This window comes from Lagopus leucura, unplaced genomic scaffold, assembly GCF_019238085.1.
Source record: "Lagopus leucura isolate 7727_CA_CO unplaced genomic scaffold, USGS_WTPT01 Super-Scaffold_810, whole genome shotgun sequence".
Lineage (NCBI taxonomy): Eukaryota > Metazoa > Chordata > Aves > Galliformes > Phasianidae > Lagopus > Lagopus leucura.
Window position 1 is genome coordinate 1863320 of NW_024962261.1, and position 21012 is coordinate 1884331.

At 39.4% G+C, this 21012-nt stretch overlaps 1 protein-coding gene across 2 annotated transcripts in view; it reads left to right on the top strand.

Moving 5' to 3' along the window:
- Nucleotides 1-2416: 2416 nt before the first annotated feature.
- ATG10 (autophagy related 10) overlaps nucleotides 2417-21012 on the top strand; it is an 86841-nt gene continuing 68245 nt past the window's right edge. For both annotated transcript variants that reach the window (XM_042866337.1, XM_042866338.1), the window contains exons 1-3: nucleotides 2417-2675; nucleotides 3838-3963; nucleotides 8846-8962. In XM_042866337.1, coding sequence (XP_042722271.1) covers nucleotides 3838-3963; nucleotides 8846-8962 — 243 coding nt within the window. In that variant the 5' untranslated portion in view covers nucleotides 2417-2675. The remainder of the gene's footprint in view (nucleotides 2676-3837; nucleotides 3964-8845; nucleotides 8963-21012) is intronic.

A 21012-nucleotide genomic window follows, 5' to 3' on the forward strand; every position in this document is an offset into this window, starting at 1 on the left:
TTAATGGCATCACCCATGCCATACAACTGCTTTCTAAATTAATATATGCAGTCAAAATAATAATCTGTGGAGGTACGGTAACCTGTTCAAAGCAACTGTACAATATGCACAATTATTCTCCAGAATAATTTAGTGAAACAAATCTTTTCTTCTATGTACCTAATGTTGAAAATTATGGATTTACATGGAACGTTACATTTTTCAGGAAGAGCTGTGAAAATTATATTTAAACATGAATCATGGTGTATATTTGAAGAACTAGGCTGCTAACAGCCAAAAACTAGAAAACTGAATTTTTAAGAAAAAAGAAAAATGGTTTACCTCAGAATATTCCAGCAAAAAGCTTTGGCCCTTCCTTGTGAAATTTCCATACCCTGTGGATTACAGGCAAATTAGGAACTGTGCAGATGAAAAATGTCACCTTACAGTCAGCCATAGCACGGCATCCTATGGATATGGAACTCTGTACTGAATAGCATGGACTTCAAACATGATGGCTCAGTTTGCTTACTCCTACAGCAGTCACAGAACTCGTTAAAACAGTAGTTTACAGATACGCTGGCAAAGTCAACATCATGTTCTACTTAAGTGTATCAAAATATTGTGAATTCTGTAATTGGTATTGTTTGGGTAGTCTAGTCACACTGGATAAGACCTTACTTCCAAAAAATGTTTGGTCTAATAGACTCATGAGCTTAAAAATAATCCTTGTAGCATTTATCTAGCAAGATAGATACATATTTAGCACATTACATGCACGCTATCTGTCTAGCAAATGCTAGACAAATGCTAGTTGCTTTGTGCACCTAGCAAATACTCATAACCAAAAGCAATTTAAGAGCTACAGATTTCTGTATCGTGAGGGTGCTTAAACACTGGCACAAGGTTCCTAAAAGGCGCTGTCAGTGTTTAAGAGGCATTGGGATAATCCCCTCAGCAACATGCTTTAGCTTTCTTTTAGCTCTCATGTGGCCAGGCAGTTGAACTTGATGGTCACTGTAGGTCACTTCCAACTGTTCTGTTCCACTCCAGAAAGCTATACAATCATTTTGCATGACTTTTCTCTTAAACGTCGCTTATAAGATGATGCTCAGGTGACCTGGCTACTTTAATTTCACGTTCCTCTCCTACTTTTTTTACTAGATGAAAGTCATAACATATTGTTATATATTTATATTGCAGAGACAGAACCCAAGTCTTGAAAATTAATTAGAAACATTCAAATAAAACTGGCATTGTTGAGCTTCTGGCTGAAGCTCAGACTGAACTATATTTATCTAGTTCCAACAACTCCTCTTGTTTGGGCAGTGGGAGGAGCGGGCAGAGAGAGAAGAGCTGGAGGAAGGGAAAGCCTTCCAGGGACTTGCAACGTATTTGTGGAGAAGAGGAGGCTTTGGTAAGACCTGAGAGTGGTGCTTCAGTATTTTAAGGGGGGTTTGGAAGAAAGAAGGAGATGGAGTCTTTAGCAAGGTCTATGGTGACAGGACAAAGGGAAATAGTTTCAAACTAAAAGAGGGGAAATTTAGATGGGATATAAGAAAGAAGTTTTTACAGTAAGGGTGGAGAAGCACTGGCACATGTTGCCCAGTGACGTTGGTGGGTGCTCCATCTCTGGAGATACGCAGGGTCAGGCTGAACAGGAATCTGAACACCTGGTCAAGCTATAAGTGCCCCTGAGTCTTATATAGACTCAAATGATTCTATGATCCTACTGTACTTAAGTCTGTGATGCATACACAGATGCCACTTACATCACCCAAACAACAAACACCAAAGTGTGAAGGGCTGGAGGATGACATGGGCACAATGCTTCATCTCTGTCTCCTGCCAACTATGGCAATCGGGGCCTGAGGAGGGGAAGCTTCCTCCCTATAGCCAGCGTCTGAAGCACGGAAGATGGACTCAGGTTTCAGCCCTGCTTCTCAGAAAAAAAACGAAATCACAGAATAGCTTGGGTTGGGAGGGAGCTTAAAGCCCACCAGCTCCAAGCAGGGATGGGGCACCACAGCTCTGCCAGCAGCTGTGCCACGGCCTCACCGCCCTTTGAGCCAAGCATTTCCACCTAACATCTAACCGAAATTTCCCCTTTTACTTTAAAGCTGTTACTCCTTACACAACATCAAGGGGTACTGCGTTACAAATTTAATCCGCCGAGAAACACCACAACCCCCGCTGAGAACCGCCACCACCGCACTCCCTAAACACAACAGTCTCTTCCCACCGCGCATGCGCGTCGGCCGCCCTCCCTCCCCCAGCCGCCGCGCTTCCCTGGGGCGGAGCGGTGTCTGCCGCCACGAGTGCGCATGAGCAGCGCGCCGAAGCGGGCGGGGGTTGCGGTGAAGCGCGGCGCGACGCGTGCGGGCGGGGTCTCCTCTCAGCCCGCGCCAGCTCCCGCCCTGGGGCCGTCCGGCATTCCGCCGCCATCGGTCTGCTGCTCGTCCCCGAGGGGAGGCGGCCCGTTCCGAGCCTGCCTTCGCTGCGCAGGCCTCCCGTCCGTTTTGTTAGCCTCTGTGGGGCCGCGGGGTGGCTGCTGCCCGCCCGTTCGCTAAAACGCAGCGCCCTGCTTATTGCCTGTGCTGGGGCGGGCGGGCAGTGCCTCATCCGGATTGGGAAATTTGGGAACCGCGGGCACGTTGGTGGAGCCCGTTTCCAAATTTCCCGTTCTTCGCATCCAGGTAACTTGTGCTGCTTGGGGGCTTGGGCGGCCTGCCACAGGAAATCAGGCAGTTTCAAGTGTCAGATGTTGTTCCCCAGGCGGGCAGGGTGGTGGTGTGGCTGCCACCGCAACCTGCAACGCGGCAAGCGCGGCGCGAGGCGCCTGCACTTCCAACGTGCGTGGAGGTGTTCCTGTCCTGCGTGTACATCTTCTCAGCTACCTGGTGCCCGCAGCTGGATTGCAGAGGGTGTGCGTGGTTCGTCCGTTCTGGCAGCAGAAAGAGACTCTGGCAGGCTTGTTAGAGTGCCCCTGTTCCCTGTGAGAGCCAGGGGTAAGGATGTGAATGCAGAGAATGTGCCCGTCTCACACTGCAGCATCCTGAAGCCATGCCTGGGCTGTCAAGTTTGTGGTGATCCAGCTGGGCTGTGCGGAGCAGCCACCACACAGGTTAACCTTCTGCCATTTGGCTCCCTGTGGACAAGGTGCTAGGCCTGGTGAAATAAGCCCACGAGTGAGTTCAGGCTTGTGGACACACGCTGGTCTGTAATGCTGAGGAGGCATCTGCCCTTACCGCATCTCTCTACTCCTGGTTTCCCCGGTACGAGGAAGGCCGTACTGCCCTGATTTGAGCAGAAGGTTGCCAAGATGGCTAAGGGTGTGGTGTCAGACATGGGAGGGGTGGGACTCTTCAGCACGGAGAGGATCTTACCGGTGTGTGTATGTAAATACCAGATAGGAAGATATAAATAAGTTGGAGCCAGCGTATTCCTGGTACTGATCAGTGAAAGGCAGGAAAAAAACATGCTGATACATATATACATTTCTTGTTATTTAACCATTAAAAAAAAAAAAAAAGTCACTTCTGTAGTAATTGAATAGTGGAACAGAGGTTGTGACATCTTCCTTGGAGACAGGCGTAACCCATCTGGAGATGATCCTGGGCAACCTTCTGTAGCTGATACAGCTTTGGGCATAAGATTTGGACTGGACAATCCCCAGAGATGCCTTCTGACCTCATCCATTTTGTGATTCTCTAAAATGTTGCACTTGGAATAATTCTTTGTCTAATAGAAACAAAGAATTCTCCACTGCTTTGTTCTTTTGCTATTCAGCTGCTATAAATCAGTACGTGTTATTTTTAGTGTTTGTCTGTCAGTACTAACATTTAGTTTGCTCTGCAGATGTCCTGTAGCATGGCTGCTGAAGAGGTCTTTTTTTTGGAAGAAGAAAGATTCAAGCAGTACTGTGAAGAATTTGTTAAACATTCACAGCAAATAGGGGATGGCTGGGAGTGGAAAACTACCAAGGTAAAAATAATCCAAGTGATCATTTTTAGATAGCTTGTTGGCCTCTCTTAGTAGTTTGCAAACGCTAGGAGCTATAAGATCCTTCAGGATTGTTTATATTGTGTGAAATAAATGACATTTCTTCACAGCTTGTCTGTGAGCAAGAGAGCACAGAAGTAGTTCATCTAAGCATTTAGGCAAAGACATATATTGAATACAATTAATGATCTAGAAACAACTGCTGGGCCTTACATAGCAAAGACACAGAAAAATGTCAGTGATGTCTGTTTTGATACCTTTTAAGGCATTTTCCTATCTTTACTTTCAGATTCCCAAGGATGGGGAAACAATTGTGAGGCTAGCTAATGTCTGGCTATGCTTGAAATTTGAAGAAAATATTACTTTTAAACTACTACCTAGTTCAGGCTTTCAGCCACATGAACTTATTCCTTGTCTATGAAGCTGAGAGCTTCTCTTTAATCAGAATTCTTCCTGTTCGGGTACTTATGGATTCAGATCAATTCATCCCTTAATCTTGTCTGGGCTAAATAAAATAAGTTGACCCCTTTGGCTGTTTGGCATTTTTTCCGGTATTCCTGTGGAACCTCAAGCCCTTTCCAGTATAGCAGCATCCTTTCTTCTTCATCCATGGTCAGAACTAGAGGATGGATGTTGCATCACTGTGAAGTTCAAACCTTCCTAGGTGACTTTAGCCCTTCAAACTAAAATGGCACGTAGGATTTTCCCTGTTCAGCTAATTATCCATAAATCTATGCAGATTTTGTGCCTTAGGATCTAATCCTTCAACTTGCTGTCTTTGTTCTAGATGTGTGACTGTATTTTATATTTAAAAACAATTAATTATTTGCATACAGCATCTAAAATAATCTATTACTGGTCAGTATGCGGTCAGTCCTCATTATTTTTTGCTTCCCTGTTATCTTCAAGCTTCATAAAAAATAATTACATATTGTTTCTAGGTCATTAATCAAAATTCTAAATAGCACGGGGCTAAGACTGATCCCACAGGACCCCATTAGAATCTTCTTTTATCATGATTTCCCATTTTTTTAAGTTGTGTTTGTGATGATTGGTTTTTTTCATCCTTCAGTGTCTGTCAGATTAGTTTGGGATTATATTATTTCTTTCAATTTCTGCTTTTGAAATCAGTGGTTTACATAGGGAAATATGGCATATACTTTACTTTGACTATTTTTCTCAAACAAAGGAAATAAAAAAGGAAATAGTTTCCTGTATTTATTGAATTCCATTTGAAGTCTTTGCTTGGGTTAGTCACAAGGTAACAAGTGTATAGCTATGCATGTTGTCTGGTATATACTTTTAGGGATACCTGGCTGCATTCTGGCCTTCTCCCAAGCTCTCTGGAACTTTCGCAGCGTTTAAAGATATGAAGAACGTCGGCAGTTCTTGTGTGCTGGTTAGAAAATTCCGAGTCATTCATGCTAATGTCTCGTCTAACTGCTGCTTGCGGCCCGTGGCTGCATCAGTTGTATTTGATGCCTGATAACAATAGAAATGTTTTGAACGCATGATTTTTATGCTTTGAGTGCTTCTAATATTTTCCATCTAGTATTAGATTCATACTGCATTAAGGTTTCTCTTTCACTTACTTTTTTTTTCTTTTGCTTGTTGGACAGCGTAGATTTTCTTGCATTCTCTTGCTGTTCTGACCAATTTTCAGTAGTGGAAGGTTTGAGATGCTTGTTGTTATCTCTGTATTTCTTCTCTTTGCTGTGCAGAATTTCTTTTTTTTTTTTTTTTTTTTTTGTGTGTGTGTGTGTGTGTGTGTGTGTGTGTGTGGACTGGTGGTCTTTTGCCTTAATGTCTAGTTTTCCATTCTTTCAGTAATTCTGGGGAGAGAAATTTTGCTTGAACTGTTTTGAAATGCAGAAAGTACAAGAACACATGTGGTATAATTTCTATTTAAATTATTGTATTCAAGTGGAAGGGTTACCATTTGTAATCCTTTCATCGTGGATTGAACAATTTTGATTCTTGGCCTTAAATGCATTCACTTAAAGAAGTTTTTAAAACAGTGCAAATATTAGGCAAGTTTTACAATGCACCCTTTCTTGTAGGTAGCCATTTGAAACTTCAAATTTCAGTCGAAGGCTGTATTTATGAGGGATTTATTCAACAAAGAAAGATGCCATGAGCCTCTATTGGGAATTCAATACGCAGGTCAATCTTTGAACTTTTGTGAAATATGAATCTTTGCTGGAAATAGCAAAATGAGGGATTTGTGTTCTCATGTATATAAAAAAAAAAGTGTTTTTTTTTTTTAATCGGCCAAGTTAATGCTTTATGGTTTCAGAACATAGCAAAAAGCTTGCTGTTGAGATGCTCCATGTATACTATATAATCTCTGAGGGAAGCTTTTCATTAAAAAGATTTCTCATTGCCTTTTTGCCTTTTTTTAACAGTGTTTGTGATACAGAAAGTTTGAAGCATGCAGTTTTGTCAAAGTAATGTGCTCAGACCCCATTCCTCATTCCATACTTGCATGAATAGACCCGCTGATGGCAATAAGACCACACAGACTTGTAGTACTGTGCTCTTAGTCTCCTGTGTTTTTGATAGAGATTAAGCTTAGATGATGAAATACTCATTGTTTTTGACAGGCTGACTCCTGTGGCATGAGCTCACGTGACCCCAGCAGAAGCTGTATTTACAGCAGAAAGTGGAATGTTCTGAACTATGTTGTTTTTATAATCCTTTTTTTTCTTTCTTTCAAAAGAAAGCTATAAAAAAATAGGAAGCTAAGAGCACCTCAGTTGTAGGACCTGATGGAGTTAAAATGTGGATAGAAACAGCAGTTGTTACCAGAGATGGATAATTAGGACTTGTCTGTGACAGCTGTCCCATCATTTCATTTCTGTTTTAAGTTTATTTCATATCAGTTAGGTTAATCTGGGTAACCATATCAAAGTCTGTATCAGTTCATGTTTGTTTATGATGCTTACAAGACAGCTGTAGTAGAAAGTACTCCTTTTCCCACATTCATAAGGATCCTTGCTGCAGTATTGGTTTATTTGCAGGGGCAGAAGTCTATCTGCAGGGTGCAGCAGGAAGGATGCTCCTCTTTCCAGCCACCACTTCACTGACTTCTGATGTACAGCTGTCAAGCACAGAGGTTTCTAGTTCCATGTTTCCTGCCATCTGTAGACATTTTTTATGGCATTCAAATACCATGGATCGCAAAGGCTGTATAGCTTTGGCTCCTTCTTTCCCCTCACTGGAAAAACTGGTTCAAAGAGATTAAAGTTGTATCCAGATCTTCTCTGGCAAAGATCATTGTGCCGTGGGGCATTCCGCCTCTGTGGGTGGTGATAGTACTTTCTTTGCTGCTCTTAGGGCAATAAATACTAATGTAGGCAGCTTTGTTCTTACTGACACTCGCACAAAAATCCACAAGGAGAGACTTGAGAAAGTGCTGAGAATGAATGGAGTGGTTTTTATGTCATCAGGAGGTGCTTCAGTTTTTCCATCTCTGTTGTCCTCCATATGCTTTGTTCTTCCAAGCTTAGGAGGTAATTGGTTGTACAACCAGAACATCCAGCAAAGTTTGGCAGATTTGTCCTGTTGATGAAGTGAGATAATTGCTCATAGCATTTGTGCTTAAAAATTCACAGGCAAAAATATGTGTAAAGGCATTAGTATTTTATTCAAGGTGTGAAACTTAAGAACAAAGTATGCATATAGATATAATGTGTTGGAGGTGTATATATTATATATTATGTATAAATATATGTATATATTTCTGTATATATTCTATATATATTCTCTCAGTGTCACTGGGAGGAGAGAACTGATTTATCAGAATAAAATGTACATTGATTTAAAGGTCAAAATACATGAAACAAACTGTGTCAGAAATAATAGATTAACTAGAGAGTCCTATTATGGTTAAATTTGCAGCCTTGTCGAGCAATCTAATGCTACATTAATGAATTCGATAGAGAGACTGCTTTGAATAGAATTCTTTTTCATCAGATGTTGCACATGTGCTTTCTGTATTTGTCTAAAATAAAATGTAATGAAACAGCTAATAAAACCTCAATTTATTTGTTTCCTTTGAAAAATACGTTCTTAACGTGCAACTACTGTTCTTGGTGTTACATACGCTCTTTCTTTCTCTCAGAGGGTATGTTTGTGATCAGTTTTTTTTTTCTATTCTTTGAATTGAAAAAATAGTTTTTATATATGTGTGCAGATAGTTAATAAAGAGGGAAGGCTGTTAGAGTTTCTTCTGCAACTCTGAAATGGCAGAAGGGCCTTCTACAACAGTGGGCCATGTGGTCTGGGAAGCAGAATGATAAAAAAGGAACTGGGAGAAAGTAAAGCATTGCTGTTTTCTCTCACATTTGACCCTCAGAAGTGATCAAGAGAAGGCAACAAGTTGTGACTCTACACATGCAAATTCTTAAGGTTGTTAGGTTGTTTTGTTTTGTTTTTTTACTTTATGAAAGTTGGAATGTAAACAGATCTAAAATAAAACAAACTATGAAGAGTTTGGAAGTTTGTACTGTTATGAATGCACTGCAAGTTTTTATTGGCTATTTGTCTCTTCAAAACCTTAGCGCTCGGTCTTCTGATTCTTTAGCAGTCATCGTGGACGAAGTTTTATTTTCACATTTAGGGTCTTTGATTTCTTTTAGCACTGAGAACAGATTAAACTGCCAGTGAGAAGATTCTGAGAAGCAGCACAATCATTGGTTTCTGAAAAAAAAAAACCAAACCCAAAAAAAAACCCAAAAACAAACAAACAACAAAAAAAAGGCAAAACTCTTGGAGCTTCTGCTTATTTATTGTGCTTTATTATCTGTAAAAGTGATAGCACTTAGCATTTTGGTTACAGATTTTTTTTGTGTTCTGAATGCAGGACTTTGGTGATGGTTATCTCAGTAAAACACATTTCCAGGTGCCAAATAAAAGCATCTCACCAGATCTCAAGAAGAAAAACGATAACATTGAACAAATGCTGCTTACACATGTTGAAGTAAGTACCGATTTTAAACTTCTGTGTTTATAAAAGAAAACATGATTTTAAAAAAGAACGTAGCATTAAGTCCTTCCAGATCTTCAGTTGTCGAAGGCTTTTAGTTGTTTTTCGTGCAGTGCTTCTTGTTAATTTGTGTTGTTAATGTGGAGGTGAAATCTGGGAGAAAATGGAAAAGCTCCAGCATCATCTATCTATGTATTTTTGTGATGGAAGGGTAATGTTTTTTTGCACATTGATTTGCACTAACATTAAAAACCTTAAGGTTTTTTTTTTAACTGAACACTCAATTGAAGTATATTTTTCTTTGAAGATTTTTCTTTAAAGAAATAAGTATTGTGTAGAAATTTTATGCTCACTATATGTTTATTTTCTGCTGTTACTTGTTACTAATTCTTAAAAATATTGAGCAATTTTTTTTAAACTAATGATGAGAAAGAAAATAGATTATGTATTCTTGAAGGGAAATAAACTTCTTTCTTCTAGAAAATGAATTCTGCTCATTAAACAGAGAGCGAATTGTTTTAAATAATTATTTGATTGTTTGACATTGGACTTACAGATTATTCACTAATCAAGATATAAACAGTGGAAACTCACTTGTTTTGTTGTTAGCATACACAAGAAAAGAAATTTTGAATTATAATTGACTGAAAATAATGGATTTCTTGTGCTACAAGCTGTTGAATAGATTGACATAGTGTATTTTCCAGTTACCTTTTCCTGTAGCAATTCCTTTTCTTTTTCACCAGCACAACTTTTTTTTTTTTTTTTTTTTTTTACTTTTTTCCCCACAGCAATGGTGGTTGAGGGTCTGAAATAAATATTCTTTTGCCCTGATTTTTGAAGGAAATGCCACTTAAGCAATCATACCATCTGTTGGGTAGTTGTTTCTTGTGATTTTTTGAGTTCACTTGTGGATTTCAACTGTATTTTAAAGAAGGGTAGATCTTTCAAAGAGTTTGTTTTTTTAAGAAATTTGAAAGCTGATGTCTGGCCAGGTGAAAGATGACTTTTGCTGTCAGGTAGAGCTCTGATCCTTGTGCTCTGTTTGGCTAGTCATGCATGTACCAAGATAAAGGAGCACCCTGGTCTGTCAGAGTACCTTGAAGAGCAGGACTCATTCGCTTGTGTTCTACTGTTGATAACTCTTTGGATGTGCTGAAAAAGGTTGGAAAGCTTTACAACCCCATTGCAGGTACACCAGATTTGATACCAACTGGAATTATCATCATCTTTAGAGTCATTGCCTTATCTTTGTTAAATAGGTATAAATCGATGGGCAGATTGAGATATGTCATCTCAAGTGCAGCTGAAGCATTTCAAGATTTTCCTTGAAATGTTAGTGTTTCTTAAAATGAAGCCAAATATCAGTGCTTCAGAGGTTGTTATTTAACTGTCTTTATAACAGTGTTTATATACTTTAGGCCTGGCTTGTAAGAAGAGATTAGTTGTTTATATTCAGAATTACTCTTTATTATTGTGGCTGTTTTAACAATGAATCAAGTTTTCTTTAGACTATATGGTAAAATGATGTGTTTTAAAGCTGTTTAGGCGTCCCTCTGGAATAGGCTCTCCAACCCACGGCTACCAGGCTGCCTGCAGCCCAGCCTGTCGGTCACTGTGGCTGCCCCTGCTCCATGCTGTAAGGCAGCAGCTCTTCCCCTCGGGCTGGTCCCAACACAACCATTGCTCACAAAAGCCAAACAGCAGTGCACTATTATTGCTGCATCGACTGACTGCAGGGCACAGGGGGGGCAGTGCTGACTCAAGCGATGGCACATAACTGCCTGCATGCTGATACATTGGCTAAATGTAGGGCTCTGAACAGCAAAGAATATGCGGCCATGCTTTCTGTTGTGATGAAGGGATTAGAAAATGGGTTTCAAGTGGCTGTAAAGATCATCAATTTATGTTTGTGACACCATTTTCAGTTGATATAAGTACATGACCTGCAAATATTCAAATGGAATATGTAGAGTTGCAATCAGATATTTAACTTAAAAGTCTGACCCTGTCTCTTTACCAGACTTTTATTAGCCCTCTCTTACCAGAGAGAGAGATCCTTCACAGTCACATCTTATTCATGTCGCTACTTTGGCAGTATACATGTGTGAAAAATTGTCAAGGTTGACGTACAAGAACAGTAAAATGTCATCAAAAACCTGATGAACACCTTGAGACCTCACTAAGAATTTCAACCGCTGCCATCAAACCAAGGTGATGCATTTGTTTCACAAAAACAAGGTCAATAACTGACCAGTCTTTGTTCCTTTTTTTTAAACATGTTTTAAGAAAAATACTAACAATTAAATTTTGTTTACTTACACGTTAATGATACTGTGTATTTTATAGGGGCTGAAAGTAGTGCCTCCTGTTTTAGGATGTTGGCCTATGACATTGGAGGTGGATATTGGTGGTATGGCAGTAGAGGTTGAACCTTCCCAATGATACTCTGTTACATTTTGATGCAGTGTGACAACAAATGGCAGCAGAGGGGCAGTCTGACAGAATGGTATCTGACATGGAAGTATATGTGATACAAAGATGTGTTGTTAAATTCCTCCATGGGGAAAAAAAATGGCAATGCTTGGTATTCATTGATGCTTGCTTGAATGTTTATGGAGACTAAACAGTGAATGTAAGCGCAGTGAGGTGGTGTTTTTCTGCAGTGGTGACTGTAACAGTGGGCCACCTAAGCTGGTGCAGATTGTTATGAGCACAGCGTGGAGAGTCTTGTTTGTTGCTGGTGAAAATTCATAGCTAATGGCAGTGACTATGATCGAAAGATATTATTTTAGTAGCTGAGAATTTACTCTATGAAATAGTGCTATTGTGCTCTTTGTATGGTTTATTGTTTCCATGCAATTAAGTAGGAGGCATTACTTCTGGAGTAGCTTATGTATATGCTGCCCTAGACAATTCATCTTTACTAAATGTGGCTCAGGCAAGTGAAAAAGTTGAAGTGGATCCAGAGGAGGGCCACGAAGATGATCAGAAGGCTGGGCCACCTCCCCTATGAAGACAGGCTGAGAGAAGGCTCCGAGGAGACCTTATAGCAAGGGGCCTACAGAAAAGCTGGAGAGGGACCTTTTATCTAGGCAGGTAGTGACAGGGTATGGGGCTGTGGTTTTAAATGGGAAGAGGATAGATTAGACTGGATATTAGGAAGAAATTCTTTATTGTGAGGCTGGTGAGACACTGGAACAGGTTAGGTTGTTGCCTGGTGAGGTTATGGATTCCCCCTCCCTGGAAGCATTCAAGGCCATGCTGCATGGGGCTGTGAGCAGCCTGGTCCAGAAGGAGGTGTCCCTGCCTATAGCAGGGGAGTTGGAACAACATGATCTTCAAGGTCCCTTTCAACCCAAACCATTCTATGATTCTGTCAAACTGGCGCATATATGAAGAACATGCTTTCCCACGAATGTAGACTCTGCAAGTCTTTCCTGATATCCAACCTAAACATCCCCTGGCACGACTTAAGGTCATTTCTCCCTTGTCACCAGTGAGAAGAGACCAGCCCCGCTCTTGCTGTAAGCACCTTTCAGATATTAGAAAAGAGCAATTAAGTCTCCCCCTCTCCTCCTCTTCCCCAGACTAAACAGCCCCAGTTCCTTCAGTTGCTCCTCATAGGGCATATTTTCCAAGCCCTTCACCAGCCTTGTTGCCCTTCTTTGGACCTGCTCCAGCACCTCAGTGTCCTTTCTGTACTGAGGTGCCCAAAACTGAACACATACTCAAGGTGAGGCCTCACCAATGCTGAATACAGGGGCAGGATTACTTCCCTACTTGTGCTCACCACACTGTTCCTGATACAAACCAGGATGCCACTGGCCTTCTTGGCCACCTGGGCACACTGCTGGCTCATATTCAGCTGGCTGTCCATCAGTCCACCAAGGTTCCTTTCCTTTCCATCAGGCAGCTTTCCAGCCACTCCTCCTCAAGCCTGTAGGGCTGCCTGACCAAAATGCAGGACCTGACACTTGACCCTACTGAAACTCATACAGTTAACCTTTGGCCCGTCAATCCAGTCCATCCAGGTCCCTCTGCATTGCCTTTCTTCCCTCAGACAGATCAGCACTCCCTCCCAACTTGGTTTCATCTGCAGACTTACTGAGGGTGAACTCAGTCCCCTTATCAAGACAGTTTATAATGATGTTAAATAGAAGTGACCCCAGTGCCAAGCCCTGGGGGGCACCACTTGTGACTGGCGACCAACTGGATTTAACAGCACTGATCACAACTCTTTGGGCCTGGCCATCCAGCCAGTGTCTCACCCAGTGGAGTGTATGCCCATCAAACTGTGGGCAGCCAGCTTCTCCACGAGAATGTTGTGGGGGACAGTGTCAAAGGCTTTACTGAAGTCCAGGTAGACCATATCAACAGCCGTACCTTCAATCACTAAGTCTTGTCATAGAATGGGGTGAAGAGTAATTCAGTGGGTATAACCTATTATAGCAAAGAATTTTGATGTGTTGAAACTGCAGAGAAACAAAGTTGTTCCTGTTTTATTTGTTTTTAAATCTGTCGAGAAACAGTAAAATAGAATGATAGAGTGCAAAAAATGTATAGAACAAAGCAACCTTATTAAAATAGGAAATCAGTTATCAGATAACAGATTATCAAAAATGTGTCAATCTCATAGGATCCCCAGGGAAACAGATCACGTTATTAGAGAAAGCTATTTCCACTTATGGTTATGGACAATTGGCTTTTCAAACTTCCCATCTTATTCTTTGCCATCTAAATATTTGGGGTCTTCTAGAAAGGGAGTAAGGAGTTAATACGTATTCTAATCTTTTCTTCACAGCTGTCTGTATTACCTGGTGTGCTTGGTTCCACTTAACATAACTTGTGTTTTGATAGAGATTGAAAAGCATCTGAAAACCAAGAAAAATAAGTCTTGGCTTTTTTTCTTTTTCTGTTTTTCTGTATCTGCAATATAGAGCTTGTAACTTGAATCTCTGTTTCAGCCTGAGGCAGTGAAAAGTGATTATTGTCTATAAATCAAACTGTTTTGAGAGAGGATGCGCCTATTTTTCTTCATTGATGTTCAGGGAAGCTAGATGGTTAACTCCAATGTGTTAATCTGCATTTCGTAGCATGTATCTTGTACAATGAAGCCTGGATGTGCACTCATTACAGGCCGTAGCCATTTTTGCTATTCACTTCACTGAGGCTGAGATTTTGCTTTGACAGTAAAGCTTATACAAATTTCAGAACAGAATATAGCAGGAGCTGAGGAGAGGTTTGGGGACCTTTGTGCTGAACTGCAGCAATGTGGCATTGTTATCTAATAGAAAGCAGGTTTTCCATTTTCTTAAACTTGAAGGTTCTATCATGCACATAATACTTAATTGATGATAACTTCAACTCACCAGCAAGCCTGTGGAGTTCAAACTGTCTCCTAGCACATGTCAGTGAGTCTTTGGCATCTGCAGGACTCAGACATGTTCTTGCTAATTCCTTAGCTGTCCTAGGCAATAGAGGAGTTAGCTCATGAACTCATATGAGGACTGCATATGATGTTAGCTGCCCTGCTTTTAATTAGGTGCATTGTAAGAGTCACAAGTTGCGTTCTGTTCATTATATTTAAATGATATTTAGCATAAGCTTAGTTTAAGATAAATGGAAGAATTTATGTCTGCGTAGATGCACTGACATTTTAAAGGCAGGTTGTTTGCAGACAGGTAAGTTCAAATGCTATACTTAGAGCAATTTCAGAAAGTTTCTGTGTGCTTGTTGGTAACTGAGTTGTCCAGCTATTTAGCTAACCAAGTGCCTGAGTGCCATGTTTCATGCAGACGCCATCTCTTTCCATTTGCTGCCTTACTATACAAGTGTTTCCATGAAAAACTATGCTCTGACTTCTGTGGATTTAGTTTAATCAGAATGTTTAATAAGAAAAAGGACTTTAGTTCCTTTTCTTGAAGAATTACATCCTACACAGTGTCGGCATCTGGTGGCATACTTATTTAGATTGGTAAACAGGAACTACTAATGACATTGTGACTAAACATGTACAGATTTTTGACCAACCTGTGAAGGATGGTCACAACTAACTACTGGGATGGGATTCTGTCCCTGGGATATGAGCTGAAGAGATCATAAATCTGGGCTGAAAATTATGTGAAATATGAAACATGGAAGCAGTACAAACACATCATGCCATCTGAAAGTTGCAAGGTGCAATTTTGATCTGGTTTGGTTTTTATTCTGTTTTTGTTCTCTCCTCACTTTCTGACAGGTAAGGGTCGTCTATGCTTTTCTGTAGACAGCATAAATCTTGTGTAATCACTGTACTGTATCGGGCTAATTCAACAACAGTATTCAGTTTATGTTCTGTCTTGATCCAGATCAATGTCCAAATTTGCCCTGCCAGGAGTTCTGTCAGGATCTGTATCAATGAACATGGAATCATGTAATCTTTTGTATAATTTAATTTAAATAGAGAAATGTACGTTTTAAATATTTCTATGTTGACAGTCTAATAGTGACCAAGTTTATAGCTGAGATTCATGTAACTTGTGCATCTCAAGCTCTTCACTGAGATGAGGTGCAATGATAACCAGCTGTGCAGGAAAAGAAATAATTTTGATGAACTTAACCTGGGCTTGATTTTTGAGAGATACTGTGACATTGGTATCTTGACTGAGGCTGTACCTTCTGTTTTGAATTTGGACTCTTACCCTTTTTTTTTTTTTTTTTTTTTTTTTTTTCCTTTCTTTTCCCCTCAGTAGGTTGAAACTAGTTAAAAGCTGTGGAGTTGTATGTCACTTATGTTATTATGAGCCTGGGTAAGTCTGAATTTCACTGAAACATTGGCTATGACTGTGGGTGTTGGTATTTACCATCAACTTCATCCAGCTCCAGCTTTTGTTAAGCCATACATAGACACCTCTCAAGCAAGGACAGAACAATTACTACCATATATTATTACATGAATTGTTGACAATGTGAACAGTCCGGTACAAAAACTCAGAATCAGGATAGTCCACATGCCTCAAAGAGCTTATATTCTGAAAGAGTGAAATAGGAAAATCTGGATTCACTTTATGCATTCTTTTTGTTTATTATTCAAATAGCTCAAGGGAAGCAATAACTTGGAGTCATAATTCTCTGTGTGTGGTTTGTCTGTTCTTCTGGGTATTGCAGAAATAGTGAGTCAGCCTGGAACTGTTTCTGAAGTTACAGCCATTGCTACTTTATGTAGGAGTAGGCAGGTTGGGAATGTTGAAGGTCTCTTAATACCTGATGTTGCCTTTGGAAAATGAGAACTGAGCTTCACAAACATGTTGATTAAGTTATATATTTATTTTTACATCAACTTTACCTTTGCTGGCAGATGTTCAATAGTGTAAGTGAAGATTTGCCTGATAGAGGATGTGGTAATGAGTCTGACATCTTTCTTGTACTTCGTGATTGTGTGTGATTTGCTGTTCAGCTGTGGTGTTCAGTTTATTACAACTAGAAAATTATAAGTCTTAGCAATTATTAATCATTTTTTTTCTCCAAACATATCCAGTATTTTTAGAATTAAGAACAACTCCTTTTGTGTGCAAAAGTAAATAAGATGAACTCAGTGTAAACATTGGCATAACCACAGTATTTGTTGGATGGTTAAAAAATGTAAAGTGAAAACCCAGGAAAAGTACTTAAGGAGAAAAATGTAAATACATTTAATGAAATCCAGCACTCACTGAAGAAAATAATGTCTGTAGCAGAGGAAGAAAATCAAGTATTATATACTCACATAAAATATCAGTTTATAATGAATGACCACAGCTTAAGAACAGTGCAGCTGCCTCAGAAAAAGGTGAGTTTACCGATAGTCTTTTCCACAATTTCCCTCTTGCTCTGGGGAGGGAGCAAATCATGGTGTTTATACTCAACCCAAAGTATGTTTTTTTGAAAACCTAATGGAAGAAGGTTTGATAACCTTGGTAGGAAGGAAAAATTTTAGTTTTGGTTCAACCCAGGCTTACTCAGACTGCTTTCAGTATGCAGGGTTCTTATTTATATTCCATTAGGTCTCTATGGAACCAGCTCTTCCTTTGGTGTTGTTGCCCAGAGTGCTGGTAGGCAGCCTTAATTTTTCCACAGTACATGACTGTGACCCGTAATTTTGTATTAGCTAGTCCAGTGATTGGTTCAGTCACCCAAATTCCCTTAATGCTTCATTGTCTAGCATGTGTACAACAAACCTTCAAAAATGCTAGGTCATAAACAGAAAACCCAAACTGTTGATGGAAACCTACTAATAAATAAATAAATACAGAAACCATTTATTTTACGTAGATCTATAGTGAACTGCAAAATGCAGCAGAGATCCTTATGATTGTGTTTAACAATATATTAATCTGAAAATTGAATTGTTTTTTATTAAACCAGAAGAAAAAAAGTGGGGTGTGGATTTTATTAACTGTGTTTTAGATGAAAAAGCTTGGCAAAAGAATGACAATGTTTAGAAATATCAAGTCTGGAAGAAACTTCAATATCAAGATTACTCCCCTTCCTTGAACTGGAGAAACCTCAATAAAGAAGGAAGGCTGTGGTGACAGAAGTCATTTGCCCCAAGACGTATCCTGCCTGAGGATTCCCTTATTGGTGGGATGTCTCAGTCTTCATGGAAATCATCTATGTTCTTCTTTTACTGAGTTCTAGTGGTGTGGGAATTTTTCTCTCCCCTCAGCCCCCATACCTTTGCAGATCACTTTCAGCATGTCACTTTGATATTCAGGTAGATCTTTTTAAGAGTAATTAGTCTTAGTTTTCAAGAGCGTTGATGTCATGCTGTTGACTTGGCTATCATTGTGCATGATGAGACAGTAATTTTTATCTTAAATGTTCTTTGATTGCAGTTCTGGTTTACCCGATAGAATATGCACAAGTTTGTGCAAACCTTAAAAGTGATACAAATACAAACTAATTATGAAGCTTTTGGGAGAGCTGAAGAAGCACATTGTGTGACCTCCAACAGTAATTTCTTTTTCGTTTAGAGGCTAAAGTGGTTTCAACATTTTATGTACTATCTTAGTGTTTGGAGTTGACAATATTAGCAAATAAATTTTGGACCAAACACTGAAAAAAAATCTCTAATTCAGCTTTGGTAAGTGAATGTGACAGCTTTCTTAGAGTTACAGTAGTTGAAGACATGCTATAATCCCTGCAGAATCTCTTGCTTTTGCAGTAAGTAAATGAAGCATGCATTGAGACTAGTTACTGATTATGATTTTCCCAGAGCCTAGACTTTGGCAGTCTAGTAATGCATCTGATGACATTTTTTATAAGCTCCTTCGTTGGGCGCAGTGATAGTGTGTGATAGGTATTAAAAAGAAGTATTGTCATTTTGCTGACTTCGGTGCATTGCTTGATGACTTCTAAAAAGTGGTTCTGAGAAGTTTATGTGGTTGATTTTTTTCAAATCTAGAAAAGAAAGCTCTAGACCAAGGTCATTAAACTTAAGAAATGCAGCTTTGGCTCAGTAGGAGAACTTCCATTGATAACACTTCTGTGGCATTCGTTTTCTGAATGTTTCTATTCTTTGGGATGATAGAAATGGAAATATTGGAGGAATTGTATCATTGACTTTCTATGATATTTTATTTTGTATGAGCAGGTAGATACCAGACACCCATCTAAGCCTTCAGAACTGTTCAGTAGTTGCAAGAGACTGGACAGCACACTGTTTTTACTCAGTACAGCTCATTAATAGGAACAGATTTGTGATTAGAAGTTCAGTAGAGTGTGTAGAAGTCACAAATTTATTACTCTTAATTTTACTCCAACACCTTGCTGTATTTTTTAATTGTGTGAATTTAAAAATGAAAACTATGCACCTTACAGTTGAGTTAATGATAAAAATCTGGCAGTAGTTCTTCAGAATTGATCAATCACTGGGATACGCATAATACAAAAAAAGATGTGCTCCAAAAACATATATTGACTCTGGCAGTGATGTTAAATACAATAAAAAGATTAAAATCTCTGTATTCCTAAAAAAAAACAATGATGAATCAGAATAGTTTGGCTTTAAGAAAGTAAGGATAAAGTGGCTTCAGAATAGTTCTGAAAGTAATGGATACAGGACTGTGTATTGAATTGGCTTGTGTAGGATACAGAGAGGAAAGACAGCTGCCTGTATTGTGAGTAGCGTTTTGGAGACCTTAATTTCAAGCTGTGGCACAAGAGGTTGGATAGTGAAGAAGTGTCCTGTAAGAATGTAGCTGTGGAATTAAGTTTCTGTACAGGGCTGGTGTGGCAGAATGTTAAAATGTGGTACTGATGGTATTATGAATGGCCCAATTTCAAAATTATTATTTCACGTTAGAGCAGGAATGAATTTCATTCTGTGAGTTTGTATGAGACACAGATGTTTTCCTGAATGAATAAGGCAGTAGATCTTTAATAACAGCAGGTATTTTTTTTTTTTTTTTACTTGAATTCAGCTTGTTCATAGCATCATTGCATAATTTTTTTTGCCCTGGTTTGCCAAAGACCAGTTCAGACAGTGCTTAGACATGTTTACTGACAATTTCAGTGAGACACTCTCATTTGTACATTCCAGGTAAAGGGAACATTGTTTAAGTGATCATATATGTTTGAAGATGGGAAAATGCACTGCAGAATGTAAACTGATGTCTGTAACTGGACATATTTCATTTTACTTGGTGAGAAACTTTCTCTTGATGATGTGTGGTGTTATCCATCAAAATAATTCTGGAGAGACAGAGTCATACACTTAATAAAATATATGTTTGCTTTCTAAAAAAAAAAAAAGAAAGTGTGAAGACTACTCACAACCATGATATAGGCGTTTCCGCGATAAATTTAAGTGCATAAAGACCCTTCTAGCACGGGAGAAAGAAAGCTGTGTCCTGTAGGAGGTAGAAGACTCATGATGTAGGTAATAGGTTGTATTTTGTAACTTTAGCTTTGTGTCAATCTAACAAGCTTTGTAATATGATTAATAGTATTTATTTTCATCCATATTTTCGACTTCTCCTTATTTGATGGCTTGCCAATAAAATTTCTTTCCAAGACAGCTGAACCTAGCTTGCAGGCTGACAGGGAACAAAAAAACACCTTCAAAAGAAAACACATTAAAAAGCTTAGAAATCACCAGAAAGCGTTAACGGCTCTGTTGGCTGTTGCACAATGGAATGCAGAAATTGCAGTAATGTTCTTCTTCCATCTGGTGCCTGCAAACTTGCTGTTTTCAGAGGCATTCATTACTGTAGCAAACTGTTCACTTATTCATTCATGTGTAGCTGCCCGTTATTCTTTGGAAAAGACTTGAGTTGAAATCGACTCAGTTCTTTGTTCCTGAAGTGCTTGGTGTCAAATGTATTATGAGAAGTTGTCAGTCCAAATGCAAATATCATCAAATTTTAAAGCGTCTCCGCATGTTGTATGTATTTGGAATGTACTGTGAAGGTGCACTCCCAGGAGTGAGGATCTTGACTGACAATACTCAAAGGAAAATCATGCATTATCTGTGCCAAGATGTCTGTCTTAAACTGAAATTTCAGTTTTTGTTTTAAATTTCCTGGCTTGTGTCAGCTAACATCCTAGCCTTCTTTCTTAGCCTCTCTTTAGTTGTTTTCCTTGTTGCATCTGGGCTGGTTGATGTTCAGGATGTGAAATGGCTACTGGAAGGTGTTCTGTGAGGGAAATGCAGTTTCCTGAACTAAAAGCTGGGAAGCACTGGAACCGACTTTTTTCAATCCCAGTTACAATAAAGTACACGACTTTGTTTTGAAATGTTTCTCCTTATTTCCTTTTATTGGTTCTTAACGGTTCTTAATCAGAGTTGCCAATTTCCTCAATCTGATGCAGAATGAGGATCATTTTTAGGTCCTCATGAGGAACCTTTGGAGGAACCATGTGTCTCAGATTTCTGGCAGTGTTAATATTTGTCACTTTCTTAATTGAAGTTGTGGAGTTCTATTAGGAAGAAAATCAAGATTAGTGTGCATCCTTCTTGCTAGAGCAGGAGATGGGGGTAGTTTATGTGTAATTTGTCAGCACAGACCAGTTAAAGGAGTCCA